This window comes from Nerophis lumbriciformis, linkage group LG07, assembly GCF_033978685.3.
Source record: "Nerophis lumbriciformis linkage group LG07, RoL_Nlum_v2.1, whole genome shotgun sequence".
Taxonomy (NCBI): domain Eukaryota; kingdom Metazoa; phylum Chordata; class Actinopteri; order Syngnathiformes; family Syngnathidae; genus Nerophis; species Nerophis lumbriciformis.
In genome coordinates this window covers 25,782,148-25,797,473 of record NC_084554.2, presented here as the reverse complement: position 1 = coordinate 25,797,473, position 15,326 = coordinate 25,782,148, and the positions used below count along the sequence as shown (strand labels likewise).

At 40.8% G+C, this 15,326-nt stretch overlaps 1 protein-coding gene across 2 annotated transcripts in view; it reads right to left on the bottom strand.

Moving 5' to 3' along the window:
* Positions 1–15,326, bottom strand: part of pola1 (polymerase (DNA directed), alpha 1) — a 134,298-nt gene that overhangs the window by 50,073 nt on the left and 68,899 nt on the right. For both annotated transcript variants that reach the window (XM_061965594.2, XM_061965593.2), the window contains 7 exons: positions 11,936–11,968; positions 7,793–7,885; positions 7,490–7,695; positions 7,281–7,413; positions 7,074–7,205; positions 3,120–3,294; positions 2,837–3,018 (listed from right to left, as the gene is read on the bottom strand). In XM_061965594.2, the coding sequence (XP_061821578.1) occupies positions 2,837–3,018; positions 3,120–3,294; positions 7,074–7,205; positions 7,281–7,413; positions 7,490–7,695; positions 7,793–7,885; positions 11,936–11,968 (954 nt within the window). The remainder of the gene's footprint in view (positions 1–2,836; positions 3,019–3,119; positions 3,295–7,073; positions 7,206–7,280; positions 7,414–7,489; positions 7,696–7,792; positions 7,886–11,935; positions 11,969–15,326) is intronic.

Genomic DNA, 15,326 nt, shown 5'->3' with positions numbered 1-15,326 from the left:
AGTACACCTGCGTGACTTATTTATATTAAAGTACACACTCCTGATGGAGGTTCAGGGGGGTGGGGGGGATCCTGCTTTGATGAGCCCATTATCTGTACTCTCAATACATGAGGTAAGTCATTTAGTATACAGTTTATAGTCATTATTTTAATTGTGCAAATTGCATTTCTAAAAGTCTAAGCCAACTCTTAATGAAACATCACAGTCCGATAACATTCAACAAAATACCGCAGTTTTAAACACGTCATTTGGCTGACAGGAATTAAAAAAGGTTTACAAAACTTATATGCAGTGACACCCCCCGCGCGCTCGGCCACATCAGTCTTTCTGGGGAAAACATAAGACTTTTTATGCCTGCACGTCAACCGCCTAACTCCCTTTAAATGCCGTTCAATGAATTAAGCCGCTCTATCTTCGTGTTCCATTCCTTTCCTACTCTACATGACGTCCTCCCCTGCTACTTTTTTAACTCGCTTACTTCATTCCGATAACAGACATCCACCACCAAACAAAATTATGCACCTCCTTACTTCACTTGACAGTTCTTTAATGACCGAGCAATTACAGAAACTATGAAACACTCGGCTCGGTGTGAGGATTGCGGAGGAGTTGCAATTAATCTGCCGTTTCAGGGCTTACAACATGACCCAACGATCATATCTTGACATTTGGCCCGGCCCTCCTCCTCGTCTTAAAAGGCACACGTTAGCTCGTCACCCGTTTTTAAATGGTTTATAATGTCATCTGACTGTTATTCATCTGTGGCAGGATTTTGTGCGACGCACACAGCTTGTTGATTTAACAGGCCGCCCCGCTAAAAGTGAACACCGGGGAAATCCCAGCAGTCCGATCCAGCTATCGCCCGGCTCTCCCGCCACCTTCATCAAACAATTTTCCTCCCGTCTGTCCCCCATCAGCTGTCACGGCCTCCTCCTAGCATCTCTGGCTCTGCGTCAAGGCCCATCTGTCCTCCCCTCTCACTGAGCCGATCATGTTCCCTACCCTAATTAGTTTACCGTCTTATCAGTGACGGTGCGTCTATGCACAAACACAAGAAATAAGACACATCACGGACAATTACGTCTTGCATTTTATCTTGGTATCAGGTATACTTTGACTGTGCAGACACTTTTCTTCCTGCATGTTTGTGTCAGTGAGTGCTTATGAGATACGATGTCATCCAAATATGGCGATAACGCCGCTTAATTTAATGCAAGCTGTTTATGCCAGCAGACGATAAGGGGGGTTGTCAGGTTTATTAGCTTTTTAGACATGAAAAGCCTGTGTGCCCTGCTCCTCATTACAAGACGATAGCACACCCACAACCTTGGCCTGACAAATGGTGGAAGATCTGTGCATGTGTGTGTGTGTGTGTCTACAGAGCAGCAGAGGTTAAGGAGAGGCTTTTCAAGTTGTGGAGTCCAAACTATGCCAATGAAAACAGAGTCCACATTGGAGCCAAGCAGCTGTCTAAAAATACAGGCAGAGACACAATATAGTGGATGACTGCATCATGAATCCACATTCTTTGACTTAACTGCTTCGGGTCCATTTCATTAGTTGAACATCCCCCAATATTGATTAAAATACAAAGTTTGGCATTTCATACAACCCTTATTTTTGTATGCATGCTGCACACACAGGGCAACTTATGTTTGCACAGCAGGCTAAGCTGCAAGGACGTATGTTCAACTATGCAGTCTGAAGGCTGCATGTTAGCAGTGAACTCAATTGGCCGTCTGCAATGCATACAAGCTATTTGTAAGAAAATGGTTTCTATTTTTATCAGTCTAAAATCTTAATCAAAGCTGAACATTATAATTATAGGGCAGCATGTCAATTGATTCATTTAAAAGTACAATTTATTTAAAAAAGGCAAATACCGGCTCCCGATCATAGGATTGGATCGGGGCCCGATGTTTGCCTTTTTTAACTCAAGCCCAGCTGATTTGTACTGCAGTTGTGTCCTAGTGTTTACATTCTAAATATTGCACCATATTAATGATTCCTTTAAAAGGGACGCACACTCAGGTAGATACAATTACGTTTCCATATTCCTTGTTATGTCCATGCAAATATTGCATGAATTCCAGGAGGGTGAGTGTCTTGCCAGAACACAGGCTTCAAAAATACTATTCCTCACCACCGTGTCAGAAAACAAACTAAGTTTTTTCCGTGTGATAATCAATCACTGGAGGACTACAAGAAAATTAATGGCTAAGCATGCTACTCACACACGCACAAACACGCGCAAACCAAGCAGCAAGACATAAAAAGGTATTCGCGAAAGCTTCAATGTAAAGTAGGGGTGATCGATACAGATGTCGACACTATCATTACCTAGTGCCGTATCAGTATATTACAGATACGGAAGATCAATATTTTCTTGTTTCTATTATTAGAAAATATTATTTGGTTGTTTTTGTTATTGTTTACAAACTCAGGGTATACATCTCTGGATAAAGGAGGCTTTGAAGACAAAACCCAATTGATTTAAATGGGAATCAAGAGTAGTTTTTGCTTTTGTTTAGATATCGTGTACTAGCCACATTATTTTGTTTATAAAAAAATTTATGTAGCATTCAGTATGACACATTTAAAATATTATCTGCTCTACAACAACACTAGCAAATTACAATTTTAATAAGATAAGCTTTAAAACAATGTGATATTGTGTTTACTTTGTTCACTTGCTATAACACATTTTCAGTTTTATAATATATTGTCCAAGTATCAGATCGGGACCCAAAATCAGATTGGATCTGAGGCCAAAAAAATCAGATCAGAGACCAAAAATGTTGTTGGCGTTCAAAGTGTGACAGGAGAACAAACTCACAGCTCCTTCAAACACGCTCTCGTAGGTGTTCTCCTTCCCACACTGGGGGCAGGTGAACATGAACCTCTCACAGTCTTTGAAGCGCTCATCATCGGTCAGTTGGATAGGTCCTCCCAGCATGTTGTCGGCCTCCTCCTCTCTCTGGTGCTGCTGGTGAGACCGGAACTGAGTAGGGTCCAGGCCTGCGGTCATCAGCGGGCAAAAATAAAGGCTCTTTCTCATTTTTGAGTGGTTTAGTACTAGCAACACAAACATGTGGAAGAAGCAGCGAAAATGTGCTTACCCAGCCAGGTGGCTATGAGGACGCTGTCAATGCCCTCAATGGGTTCACAGATTCGGGACACCACAGGATGAATCTGCTGTGCCAGATAGTACTGAGTGTCCAAACTGAGACCCTCTTGCTTTTGAAGCTGCTCTAAAGCGTACGCTCTTTGACTGGCTGCTAGTGTGGAGCCATCCTGGGGTAGAAAGGGTCATACATTGGTGTGAGCGGAAGATTGGACTTAAAATGCTATTTCCCCTTACATTCATCCCGTTTATAATATTTGTCAATATACCTCTTAAAGACCATACAATTGTGTTGTTCTATAATTTACTTAAGCAACAAAGGGTTATTATAGACTGGTGCAGGGAAGGAAATTTACTTTTCTGCTCCAGTATAACTGAGCAATGTCCATCAAGGCACAGTTAGATATGGTTGGTGTGGAAGAAAATAAGTGACCCATGCAGAGCTCTGACCTTAACCCCGTCAAACACAAAAAGTGCCGATTTTCAACCAAACCTTCTCATCAAACATCAGTGACTGGAAGAATGAGTGGAAGCTCTTATAGTTGGAAAACTAATTCCATTTTTCTCATGTGTACAATATTTTGTTTCTGTCTGCACCAACACTCCAGCACGAGAAAAAAACCTTGAGGAGTTAAAGAAAAAAAAACATGGCCACATAAAAGCAAATTCAATGGCTGGCATGCACATTTCGGCCAATAAGAAATCCTGAAAACGCAACCCCAGCTGATTTTATTGAACATATAGTGCCTTTGTTCATAAATATAGTGATCGATATGGTGATACATTACATCTACAGTGGATATAAAAAGTCTACATAAATCTGTTCAAATGCTAGGTTTTTGTCATGTAAAAAAATTACATCAGGATAAATAATTTCACAACTTTATTCACCTTTCATGTGACGTATAACCTGTACAACGCAATTGAAAAACAAACAGAAATCTTTAATGGAAATTAAGTAAAAATAAACAACATGGATGATATGGTTGCATATGTGTGCACAGCCTTTTATAGCTGTTCAGATTTAACCAATTACATTCAAACCCATGTTAAACTGGAATCAGCACACAACTGTCACCAAATAAAGTGCCTCTGATCAATCCAAAATAAAGATTAGCTGTTCTCGAAGGCTTTTCATAACATTTTTGTAACCATATCTCCCAGCACAAGCCATGGTCCGCAGAGAGCTTCCAAAGCATCAGAGGGATCTCAATGTTCATAGATATCAGTCAGATAAAGGCTACAAAATAATTTCCAAGGAATTAAATATACCATAGAACACAGTGTAAGACCGTCATAGTCAAGTGGAGAAAATATGGCACAACAGTGACATTACCGGGTACTAAGAACAGGAAATCCGTCCAAAATTGATAAGACGAGAAGAAAACTACGTAGTCAGGAAGGCTAGCAAGAGGCTGACAGCAACACTGAAGGAGCAGCAGGAATTTATTGAAAACACTGGCTGTGTATTACATGTGACAACAAGCTCACTTTTTACAAAGATTAACATCAAAGAAAAACAAAGACAATCACCCAAGCCCGGCTTAATTTTGCAAAAAAAGCCACCTGAAATCTCCTAAACGCATGTGGGAAAATGTGTTATGGTCTGATGAAACCAAGGTTGAACTTTTTGGACATAATTCCATAAGGTATATTTGGCGCAAAAACAACACTGCTCATCACCAAAATAACACCATACCTACAGCAGGCATGTGATTTGAAACCAGAATGGATTATCAAAAACCGTACTCATTACGAGAAAACCATAGTTGTTGGCAGGTATGGCGACGAGACGGATCAAGATATTAATACACAATGTACTGTAGGTCATAAAAAACAAAGAAAAACTGAAAATATTTTTTCAATTGGGGCTGTTTTTCTTCAGCTGAAACTGGGCCCTTAGTCAGGGTGCAGGGAATTATGAACAGTCCCAAATACCAGTCAGTGTTGGCACAAAAGCTTCGGCCTTATGTTAGAAAGCTGAAGATGTAGAGGAACTTCATCTTTCAGCACGACAATGACCCAAAAGCATACATTTAAGGCTATGTCTACACTAAGCCGGATAACCCCTTAAACGAATAATTATTTAGCCTAAGCATCGTGTCAGCCACACTAAACCATCGTTTAAGGTATTTTTTACACCGGTAAGTGCGCCATGTATTTCTTGAATCTCCGGCTCTTAAGCTTTGTATGGACTCATCGATCGTTTACAAACAGAGTTCGGAGAGGAAGTAACGCCAGAAAGACCTCGCCCCACACAGGAAGTGACGTCGGAAATAACGCGCCACAGCCAGCTTCATAACAACCTGTTTCCACTCGGAGGTAACACTAGAAATATGGAGGCGAGTCATCCAGACATGCCGTGTTTCCCTTTCCTCTACATGTACAGACGCTTGTGGAAATCACACATGAATACCTTAAGAGAAAGCGATTGCAGCTATTTGGGATACAACACTTCTCAGACGGCAAGAGAACTTTCGAATGTCCAGGTCAGCTGTGATTCTACTTACCGAAAACCTTTGTCCATTTGTCGAAGGAGAGACAACGAGAATGCGGGCTACCGCGGATGTGATAAAAAAAGGTAACGTGTGCTTTGTATTACCTGGCCGACGAGGAAAGACCACGGAAAACATTGAATGCATTTGGACTGGCAAAGCAGACTGTATCAGTTATTGTCTGCCATGTATGTCGCCGACTCAACGTCTAGGTCCAGAGTATATAAAGTCACAGAAAACGAATGCACAATGAAGGTGAACGCAAAAGAGTGAGGAGTGCCCTGAACAGATATCTAGATTCTTAGATTGATTGATGTAAAATGTTCTTTATCACATTGTTTGCTTTCACGTGTTTATTAAAGATTTGATTAATGTATGATGTCTCAGGTGTGATTCACTACAATAGGGCCCCACACCACACTAGATTCCAAGTAATTGAAATACCACAACACTGGATATTGTTCAGATAAGTTAAATTTAATTTAATTTTGCACACAAAGCAACACTGGACGTGCGCATTTTCCGCGCATGCGTGCGAGGTCGCGTTGCGCCGGGGGAGGGAGGGGGGCAGGGGGTCTTAAACGACCATTGGGTGTGTGTGGACAAGGATATGGTTAGGTGGGATTTACCCTGGATACGCTTAGTGTAGAAGGGACCTAAATCAACAAAAGAACGGCTTCACCGGAATAAGATCGAGGCTTTGGAATGGCCCAGCCAGAGTCCAGATCTGAATCCAATCGAACATCTGTGGTGTGATCTGAAGACGGCTGTGCAAAAGAGATGCCCTCGCAATCTGTCAAATTTGAAGCGCATTGCAAAGAAGAGTGGGCAAATATTGTCACATTAAGATGTGCCACGCTTATAGGTTCTTACCCGAAAAGACTAAGTGCTGTAATAAAAGCCAAATGTGCTGCAAGAAAGTATTAGTTTATATTTTTCCTCTTTAAAGGCTTCAGTTTGTATTTTAATTGCATTGTGCAGGTTATAGGTCACGTTAAAGGTGGAAAAAGTTGTACAATCATTTATCTTGCTGTCATTTTATTACATCACGAAAACCTTGACATTTGAACAGGGGTGTGTAGACCTTTTGTATCCACTGTACAATGCCATGGAAAGTATCTAAAAAAACATCACTTGCATGTATCCCGGGACACAACGTAAATGGGTTTTTTTTTATCACTTGTGTGTGTGTATTAATGCGCACACGAATGTATATCGCCGGACGATATCCGAAAATCATCGCCCATAAGTCAATAAATGTATTACTCTTGTTGTATTGTTGAGTTCGGTTAAAGAATATGAGCTGTCGCACATCTTTTATGACTCAGTAGCGGAAGCCTGACTCTCTGAAAATTTGAGTTTTTCAAAAGCTGTTTTTTCATTACAAAGAGGCTAAAACTATTGTTTAAATTTCCATGTTCATGTTGGCATGGCCATAGATGGTATGAACGCACCTTGCAGATGATATAAGAGACTGTATCACCGGCTTTGACCCTGTGTCCACCCTGGGAGTTGATCCACAGAGCCACGTGGACATGGGGAAGGCTCTTCTTATCAGGATAGTCGTGAGGGTCTTTTGTCAGTGCCTGAGGTGAGAAAAGAAAGAGGCGCGGGTGTAAATTGATGCGACTTCAATGCTAAGTAGGGCACTTGTTCATTACCTTGTTTATCTCATATTGTTGGAGTGGTATGGCCCCGCTGGCTACCTTCTCCCCCACCTCCACAAGGTGTTTCTGTATGTTTTCCACAATGACGTCACGACTCTGGTCTGACAGGATCTGACCGATGACGTAGCTGCAACAGGAGAGGGAAGCTACATGTAAAGGAATTGCATACACGACCCAACTAGTATTGGCTTCGTGCAACATACTTGCCACATTCCTTGGCCAGGTCACACCAATCTCGCCGCACAATGTCCAAGCCTTTCAGCTCCTGCTTTACGCTGTAGCGCCCGTCGCCGTGATGCTCCACCACCAGGGCTGCATATTTTTTTTTCTTCAGCAGCAGAAGTGACTTAAACACTCCATCAATGTCAATCTCTAGCAGTTTGTACAGCTTGTTTACTTCAGCTTTCACCTGGAAAGTGGGAAATAAGAAAAAGGCAATCAAAGGCAAGCATTAGGAAAAGGAAACAGTAATCTTCTGTCACTGTTTTTTAATGATCAATTCATACCTTGTTGCCCAGCTTGAAGACTTCCTCCAGAGATCTGCTGTTGGTGTTGATCATAATAGAGTCAGTATCTCCATAGATGACATCCAGATTCATCTGATAAGATTACATAAAATAATCACAAGAATAAATTACACAGACACACACACTGGCCACAATGTAAATGTTGTTGTCATTTCTGCTCCATTGCAGCTAAATAAAGTCACTAAAACTCCTCTCAGTATGTGGTCAAGTTCTACGCAACTGCCAAACACAGTCACAACAATATAGATGGTTGAATTAATAACTTTTTGACACTGTTAATAAAAATTGAGCACTGTTATCTTTGTGAAGGCCCAATTTTTAAATCAAAATGCCCACATATATGATGCCTAATGCAGTGCTCTATAAGCTGGATTGATCCACAGCGATACAGGTTACACTGAGGGTACCCAAATAAACAACTTTAACTTTATATTTCTAACAGTGTTAAAGTACCAATGATTGTCACACACACACGAGGTGTGGCGAAATTATTCTCTGCATTTGACCCATCACCCTGGATCACCCCCTGGGAGGTGAGGGGAGCAGTGAGCAGCAGCGGTGGCCGCGCCCGGGAATCGTTTTTGGTGATTTAACCCCCAATTCCAACACTTGATATATATATATATATATCAAGTGTTGGAATTGGGGGTTAAATGGGTAAGGGGGGGGGGGGTTTGGTGGTAGCGGGGGGGTATTTTGTAGCGTCCCGGAAGAGTTAGTGCTGCAAAGGGTTCTGGGTATTTGTTCTGTTGTGTTACGGTGCGGATGTTCCCCAGAAATGTGTTTGTCATTCTTGTTTGGTGTGGATTCACAGTGTGGCGTATATTTTTAACACAGTTAAAGTTGTTTATACGGGCACCCTCAGTGTAACCTGTATCGCTGTGGATCAAGTATGCGTGGCATCCACGTGTGTGTATGTGCAGGAGCCGCACTTATTTTGTGACTGGGCCGTCACGTTGTTAGGATGGATGAAAAGCGGACGTGACAACAGCTCGTAGAGGACACTAAAGGCAGTGCCTTTAAGGCACGCCCCCAAGACTGTGGTCCGGGTGTACTACGAGATATAATGACTGATGAACACCTTTGTTCGATAATGAAGGTTGCCTCAGCTCAAAGCCTGAGCCCCGACATTAAAGAACTAGCATCCAAGAAAAGATGCCAGGTATCTGACTTGGGCACATCAGATTAGATCAGTGTGTTGCAAAATGAGCTGTTTAAAGTCCTGAATGGATGGTTTATTCATTGTTATTTTATTTTCAAATGTATTAGCCTGTGGAAAAAGTTAATGTTAATATTTACCTCAGAAGGCTGCAAATAGAAAAGAGGCATTCAATTTTTATTTAAATTGTATTTGATATGCCATTGATATTTTTTAATCATTATTATTATTATTTGAAACTCGATTTTACATGTTACTATAAAGTTATATAAGCCTTGCTTGTTCAATATTCAATGCAAAACTTGTTTGGGTCCCTATTAAAAGGTTAATTTGTTCAACCTTGGCCTGCGGCTTTGTTCAGTTTAAAATTTTGGCCCACTCTGTATTTGAGTTTGACACCCCTGCTTTAGGTTAACTTCTTGCGTTGTCCTGCTCGGTGTGTTTGTGTAGCATTTTTAGCCATTCATTTTCTTCCAAACTTCCAGAGATAATGTTAGTTTGAAGATAAGATAAAATAGGTATAATTTGTGTTATTGTACAGGCATACACAGTACACCAGTTAAACAAAATTATGGGCATGGATTCTCTCCTAGTAAATAACAAGAAAGAACATATAAAAATAAATATAACATTTTAAAATATATATGAAAAAATGTAGAAGGAAGATACATATATAAAAAAACCTGAAATCTTACAATCTCATTATACAAATTTGAAATTGGCAGCATGTTATTGCACACATTAAAACAAGTTACATGAACATCAGATTATTGCACCATTTTTTTTCCCACAAAAAAAGTATTGCACTTGGTTGTTGATTTCACTTCCCCGACACGGCACTGGTGCCTGAAATGTTTTTATTTAACAGGACTATGGCCCCGTTATAAAAACTGTGCCTCAGTCTCTTTGTTTGTCTTTTCAGCATCCTGAATTTTCTGCCCGAGGGTAACTCATCCAACTCCATGTGTGTAACAAGGAATAAGAAATATAAAAATGTCATTATGTCTCCTTGAGCGTGCATCCCTTTTGAAGGAATCTTTCACGCGAGTACAATCTACAGTTGTACGGTATACCGGTATTAGCATAGTACCGCGATACTAATGAATAATTTTCGGTACGATACCGTCTCCGAAACGTACCGGTCCCGCACCCGCGTCAAAGTCACGTCGTGACATTGCTGGTTTACGAGCAGATGAGTATGTTCGGCGGCACACAATCACAGAGTACTTACAAGCAGACACAGAGTGTAGACAAAAAAGGGAGATCGGACGCATTTTGGCTTAAAAACTAAAGATAAAGGTGAAGTTATAATACTGAAACGCCCTCAGGAAGAAGTGCTTTAAGACATGACTAGCTAGCTAGCGGCTAACATTCATCCACCGCCGGCAGTGTTTCAGCTACTTCTAAATCACTAATCCTTGTCTCCATGGCGACAAATAAAGTAAGTTTCTTACAAGTATCATCTCTGCAGGACGAGGAATAGCTAAACATGCTTCACTACACACCGTAGCTCACCGGCATCAAAATGTAAACAAACGCCATGGGTGGATCTACACCTAACATCCACTGTAATGATACCAAGTACAATAGGGTATCTAGTTGATACCGCTATGATTACATCGATATTTTTTAGCATCACAAAATCTTCTTTCGTTTAAATTTTTTTTATATTATGTTTATAAAATCAGGAAATATGTCCCTGGACTAGGGGTGTAACGGTACACAAAAATTTCGGTTCGGTATGTACCTCGATTTAGAGGTCACGGTTCAGTTCATTTTCAGTACAGTAAGAAAACAACAAAATATAAATTTTTGGTTGACAAGACTCTGCAGCATTGCGTGGACATTGGGGGCGGCACCTCTGGATTGGCAGACCGGGGTGGTGGTTCCTCTCTTTAAGAAAGGGAACCAACAACGTCTTCAGTAATGCGGACGCTGTATAGATCCGTTGTGGTGAAGAAGGAGCTGAGCTGGAAGGCAAAGCTCTCAATTTACCGGTCGATCTACGTTCCCATCCTCACCTATGGTCATGAGCTTTGGGTTATGACCGAAAGGACAAGATCACGGGTACAAGCGGCCGAAATGAGTTACTTCCGCTGGATGGCGGGGCTCTCCCTTAGAGATAGGGTGAGAAGCTCTGCCATCCGGGGGGAGCTCAAAGTAAAGCCGCTGCTACTCCACATCGAGAGGAGCCAGATGAGGTGGTTCAGGCATCTGGTCAGGATGCCACCCAAACGCCTCCCTAGGGAGGTGTTTAGGGCACGTCCGACCGGTAGGAGGCCACGGGGAAGACCCAGGACACGTTGAGAAGACTATGTCTCCCGGCTGACCTGGGAACGCCTCGGGATCCCTCGGGAAGAGCTGGACGAAGTGGCTGGGGAGAGGGAAGCCTGGGCTTCCCTGCTTAGGCTGCTGCCCCCACGACCCGACCTCGGATAAGCGGAAGAAGATGGATGGATGGATGGATGGAAAAAGTAGATTAATAACTCATTTTCTACCACTTGTCCTTAATAATTTTGACAAAAAAATACAATGATAAATGACACAATATGTCAGCAGACTAATTAGGAGACTTTGTTTGCTTACTTACTACTAAAAGACAAGATGTCCAGTATGTTTACTATTTTATTTAAGGACTTAACTGCAATAAGAAAAATGAGTTTAATGTACCCTAAGATTTTTTGTTAAAATAAAGCCAATAATGCAATTTTTTTGTGGTACCCTTCATTTAGAAAAGTACCGAAAAGTACCGAAATAATTTTAGTATCGGTACCAAAATATTGGTATCGTTACAAAACTAGTACAATCTTTAAACACGAAAACACTGGGACACAGCTGCGATAAAGATCGGTTAAGATCGCCGATAAGTTAAAAAGGGCAAATATGGTCCCAACGATCTGATCCTATGATCGGAAAGTGTCTAATATTTAGTTCTGTAAAATAAATGGGTAAGGTAGACCAACCTTTTGGACCATGTCTTTGGTGTGCATCAGAATCTGAAAAAGCAGACACACAATTAAAACAAGAAATAACTGAAAAAAGTCATGTTTAATGTTATTTATTATATGAGAGTGTGTGTGAGTGTGATTGTAAGCGTGTGCGTGTGTGGACAAGAGCAGAGCAGGTGACTTTCTTTTAAACGGTGGATAATTGGCTAAGAGGGCAATTATGAGCGTGTGCTGTGAAAGGCATCTTTTCAACCCACACACATCCACGCTGGGAAAAACACGTGCACACACACCTTAATGACTCGTAATGGCCTTTATCACCCACAGAGTGAGTGACGGACAAAGACTGTTAAAGCTGGCTGTCCACTTTGTGTGTGTGTGTGTGTGTGTGTGTGTATCCAAGAAACAGAGTGATCCTAACAGGTGGGGGCTGCGGGTCTTTAACCTGGGGGGAAGGGGTCAGTCGGAGGGACACAACTCGGTGTGATCTGTCATTGGCAATCTGCACTTCAATCAGCGACGGCTGCATATGCGCCAACACCACTGAGAGTGTGCGGTGTGTGGGGGACAAGGACGGGGGCCGGGGTTGGTCTATTTCAGAGCAAGAAAGAGGCAGGGTTGAGCAAAAAGGCATGGGAAAGGCAAATGGAGCTTGGGGGGGTTGATCTACTCCCTGAAACCAAAGTGGGACTTAACCATGCTTTATGAGGTGATACGTGCCACTGTCGGGTGTTTGAGTCATTCACAGAACAGCCTCCTCTATTAGGGGCCACGAGGCAAGGTCAAGGTCTCGTCACAAACGCACACTTACACACTGAGGAATTACTGCAGACTCAATGTCCCGCTAAACAGTTTAAGCAAAAGCGAGGTAACTTTCACAAACATTTCTATACTAGCAACACCCACGATGAATTAAAAAACACACACAAAAAAACCCCTCTTAAATCAAAAATGAAATGGGAACTGTACTTTTTGTGGAATTTGGCCTATTGTTCACAATCAGTACGTAAAGACATGACGGATGGGAAAAAAAAAAAAAAAGGATTAAATCATAAATAAACGTTAATAAAAGTCCGCTTACAAGGGAGCCAATTGGAGGTCCTCTATTCCGCTCATAAAATCCGATAAATACCCATTCAAAAAGCACCAACACTACTCCGTTTACATTTTGTGACTTAAAGTATTAGTGATTTTGTTACTATAAGCGCTAGGACCAATGAACTATTAATAGTGGCGCCGTGATCACAAGGTTGAGTACAATTTCGACATGATCGAAAGGCGAGGTGTTTCCTCGCTTCCTTGCTCCCTGGAAGTTTGTCGATCATAAATCATGCATATCACCTGGAAAGTAGATGGTTGAAGATGTACTCCGACTCGTTGGTACACTTTGACAGCTTTTTAGGACCCGAAAATGGCAAGAACGACACAAAAAGACGCTTGGTCACCCCCATCCCCGTTCCTACGTAAGGATTATGAGACATTCTTCATCTAAATGGGAATATATCAACATCCTAGCAGTCAACATTCTGATAACAGCAGTCATTGCACTGTAAGTTATGTTTTAATATGTTTGTTGGCTCTCATAAAGTCTGCAGTGAGTAATAAAAAAAAATAAAAGCAAGCGTTATGATGCATTTGAAATTAATGCTTAAAATAATCAAAATACGTAAATATTAAATGTGCCTGTTACTACATTACATATATACTTACATCATGTGTACAAAACCATAACGGAGTTGTTTGGATGTTTTTGAAGGGCTTTTAGGCAGAATTGAGTGGCTCTTATAAGCTCCATTGTAAGCAGAGTATTGATTGCATTCATTTAATATTTAAAATGCATAGAAAAATAACACCCATCTCCATGTCTCTCATAATGATTGTGAATGTTAAGCAAAATTCCCCAAAAAAGTGCAGTTCCCCTTTAAGTGAAAGCATTGACCATACAAAATGTCCTGAATATTGAATGGTACATTAAAGGTGTACTCCCTATTTGACATGGAAAAATGCTGACAGCGGCCATCAGACTAATATTACCTGCAATAGGAGGAAGAGTAAGTCCACGGCAACGATATTATTATTTATTTGAGATGGTTTATTTATATGTTGGTATTAAAAAGAGGTGAAAATCAGGAGTGACTTTCCAGTGTAAACCAAGCCAAAAAGGAAAATTATATTTATCATTTTGACATACACTGAGAAGTCACTTCCTTGGATTCACCTTCCTTTGAATTTGACTTTGTGCTGCTGCTGTCCGCTTTGTTGCAAATAAACACGAATTTCCTTATTATGGGATTAATAATGAAGTCTTTTTCTATTTGTTTTTTACCTGCACCATTTATTTTTAATAAGATAAGGGTTGTATAAAGTTAAAAAGCAGGCCTGTTGTGGACTATTTAAAAAACAAAAAATTAAAATGTTTTCCTCCTCTGGCTGTCATACTTTTTGCCCTTCAGGAGCTTCCGTTGCTTGCACCGTCCCCTCATTTACTTAGCAGCACACATAGCAAAACATGACTAATGCTAATGAGAGCGAGAAGTTTGTTTGAAAGAAAAGAAAAGTGTTGTCAGTACTTTGGTTTTGCGTCAACAAGCGTGGAACAAATGGCTGCACGCTTCAAAGTTTGTCTCAAAAAGGCAGCAGGACAACAAACTTATTCCAGCATCTGAAAGCAAAGCCTCCAACCGAGTGCAGGAAATGCAACTCTTTACAAGACCGCAACAACAAACTACGGGTTAAAAAAAATCACCTTACTATGGTGGAATCATTTACACAAGGTACAGTATGTATGATGAAAAAGAGGCACAGTGCACACAGATCACTAAAGCAGTCGCTCTGCACAAAACCAAGACGCGTGAATGAATAAGGCTGCATTTACTTTATCCACTTACTGAGACAAACTATAGTCCTCCTTATTGATCTCAATGTTGGAGATTATTGTTTATTTGCATGCAATGTGTAATGCTACATTTTAGTTAACAGAGGTATTGCTTCCCAAGGGAAGCTCTTAAATTAATTGTCTGACATTCATTCCATAAAAAGTACAATTTATATCTGGTCTAAAAAGAACAACATTACACAAATTAGAATTTCGACAAGAGTAGAAAGCAGTGTATGTATGCAGTGTCATTTCAAACTACAAGTTTTTGATCAGATAAAAGAAAACCTTGTTTGGAATTATCTGTGCCATTTGTATTCAATGGGTTCTTTAAAAAGTAGGGGAAAACATTTTAAAATTCATAAATCACATTTTCTGTGAAAAAATCTGAGATTTTATTTTCAGGCTATATTGCCAGGCCTACACTCAAGGTAGCTCTAGTTTTCAGGACTGCCCCATATACTGCAAGTACCTAAAAAACTAAAGGCATAAATTCAAGGATTCGATGAACTTCATCATACCAGCACAGAT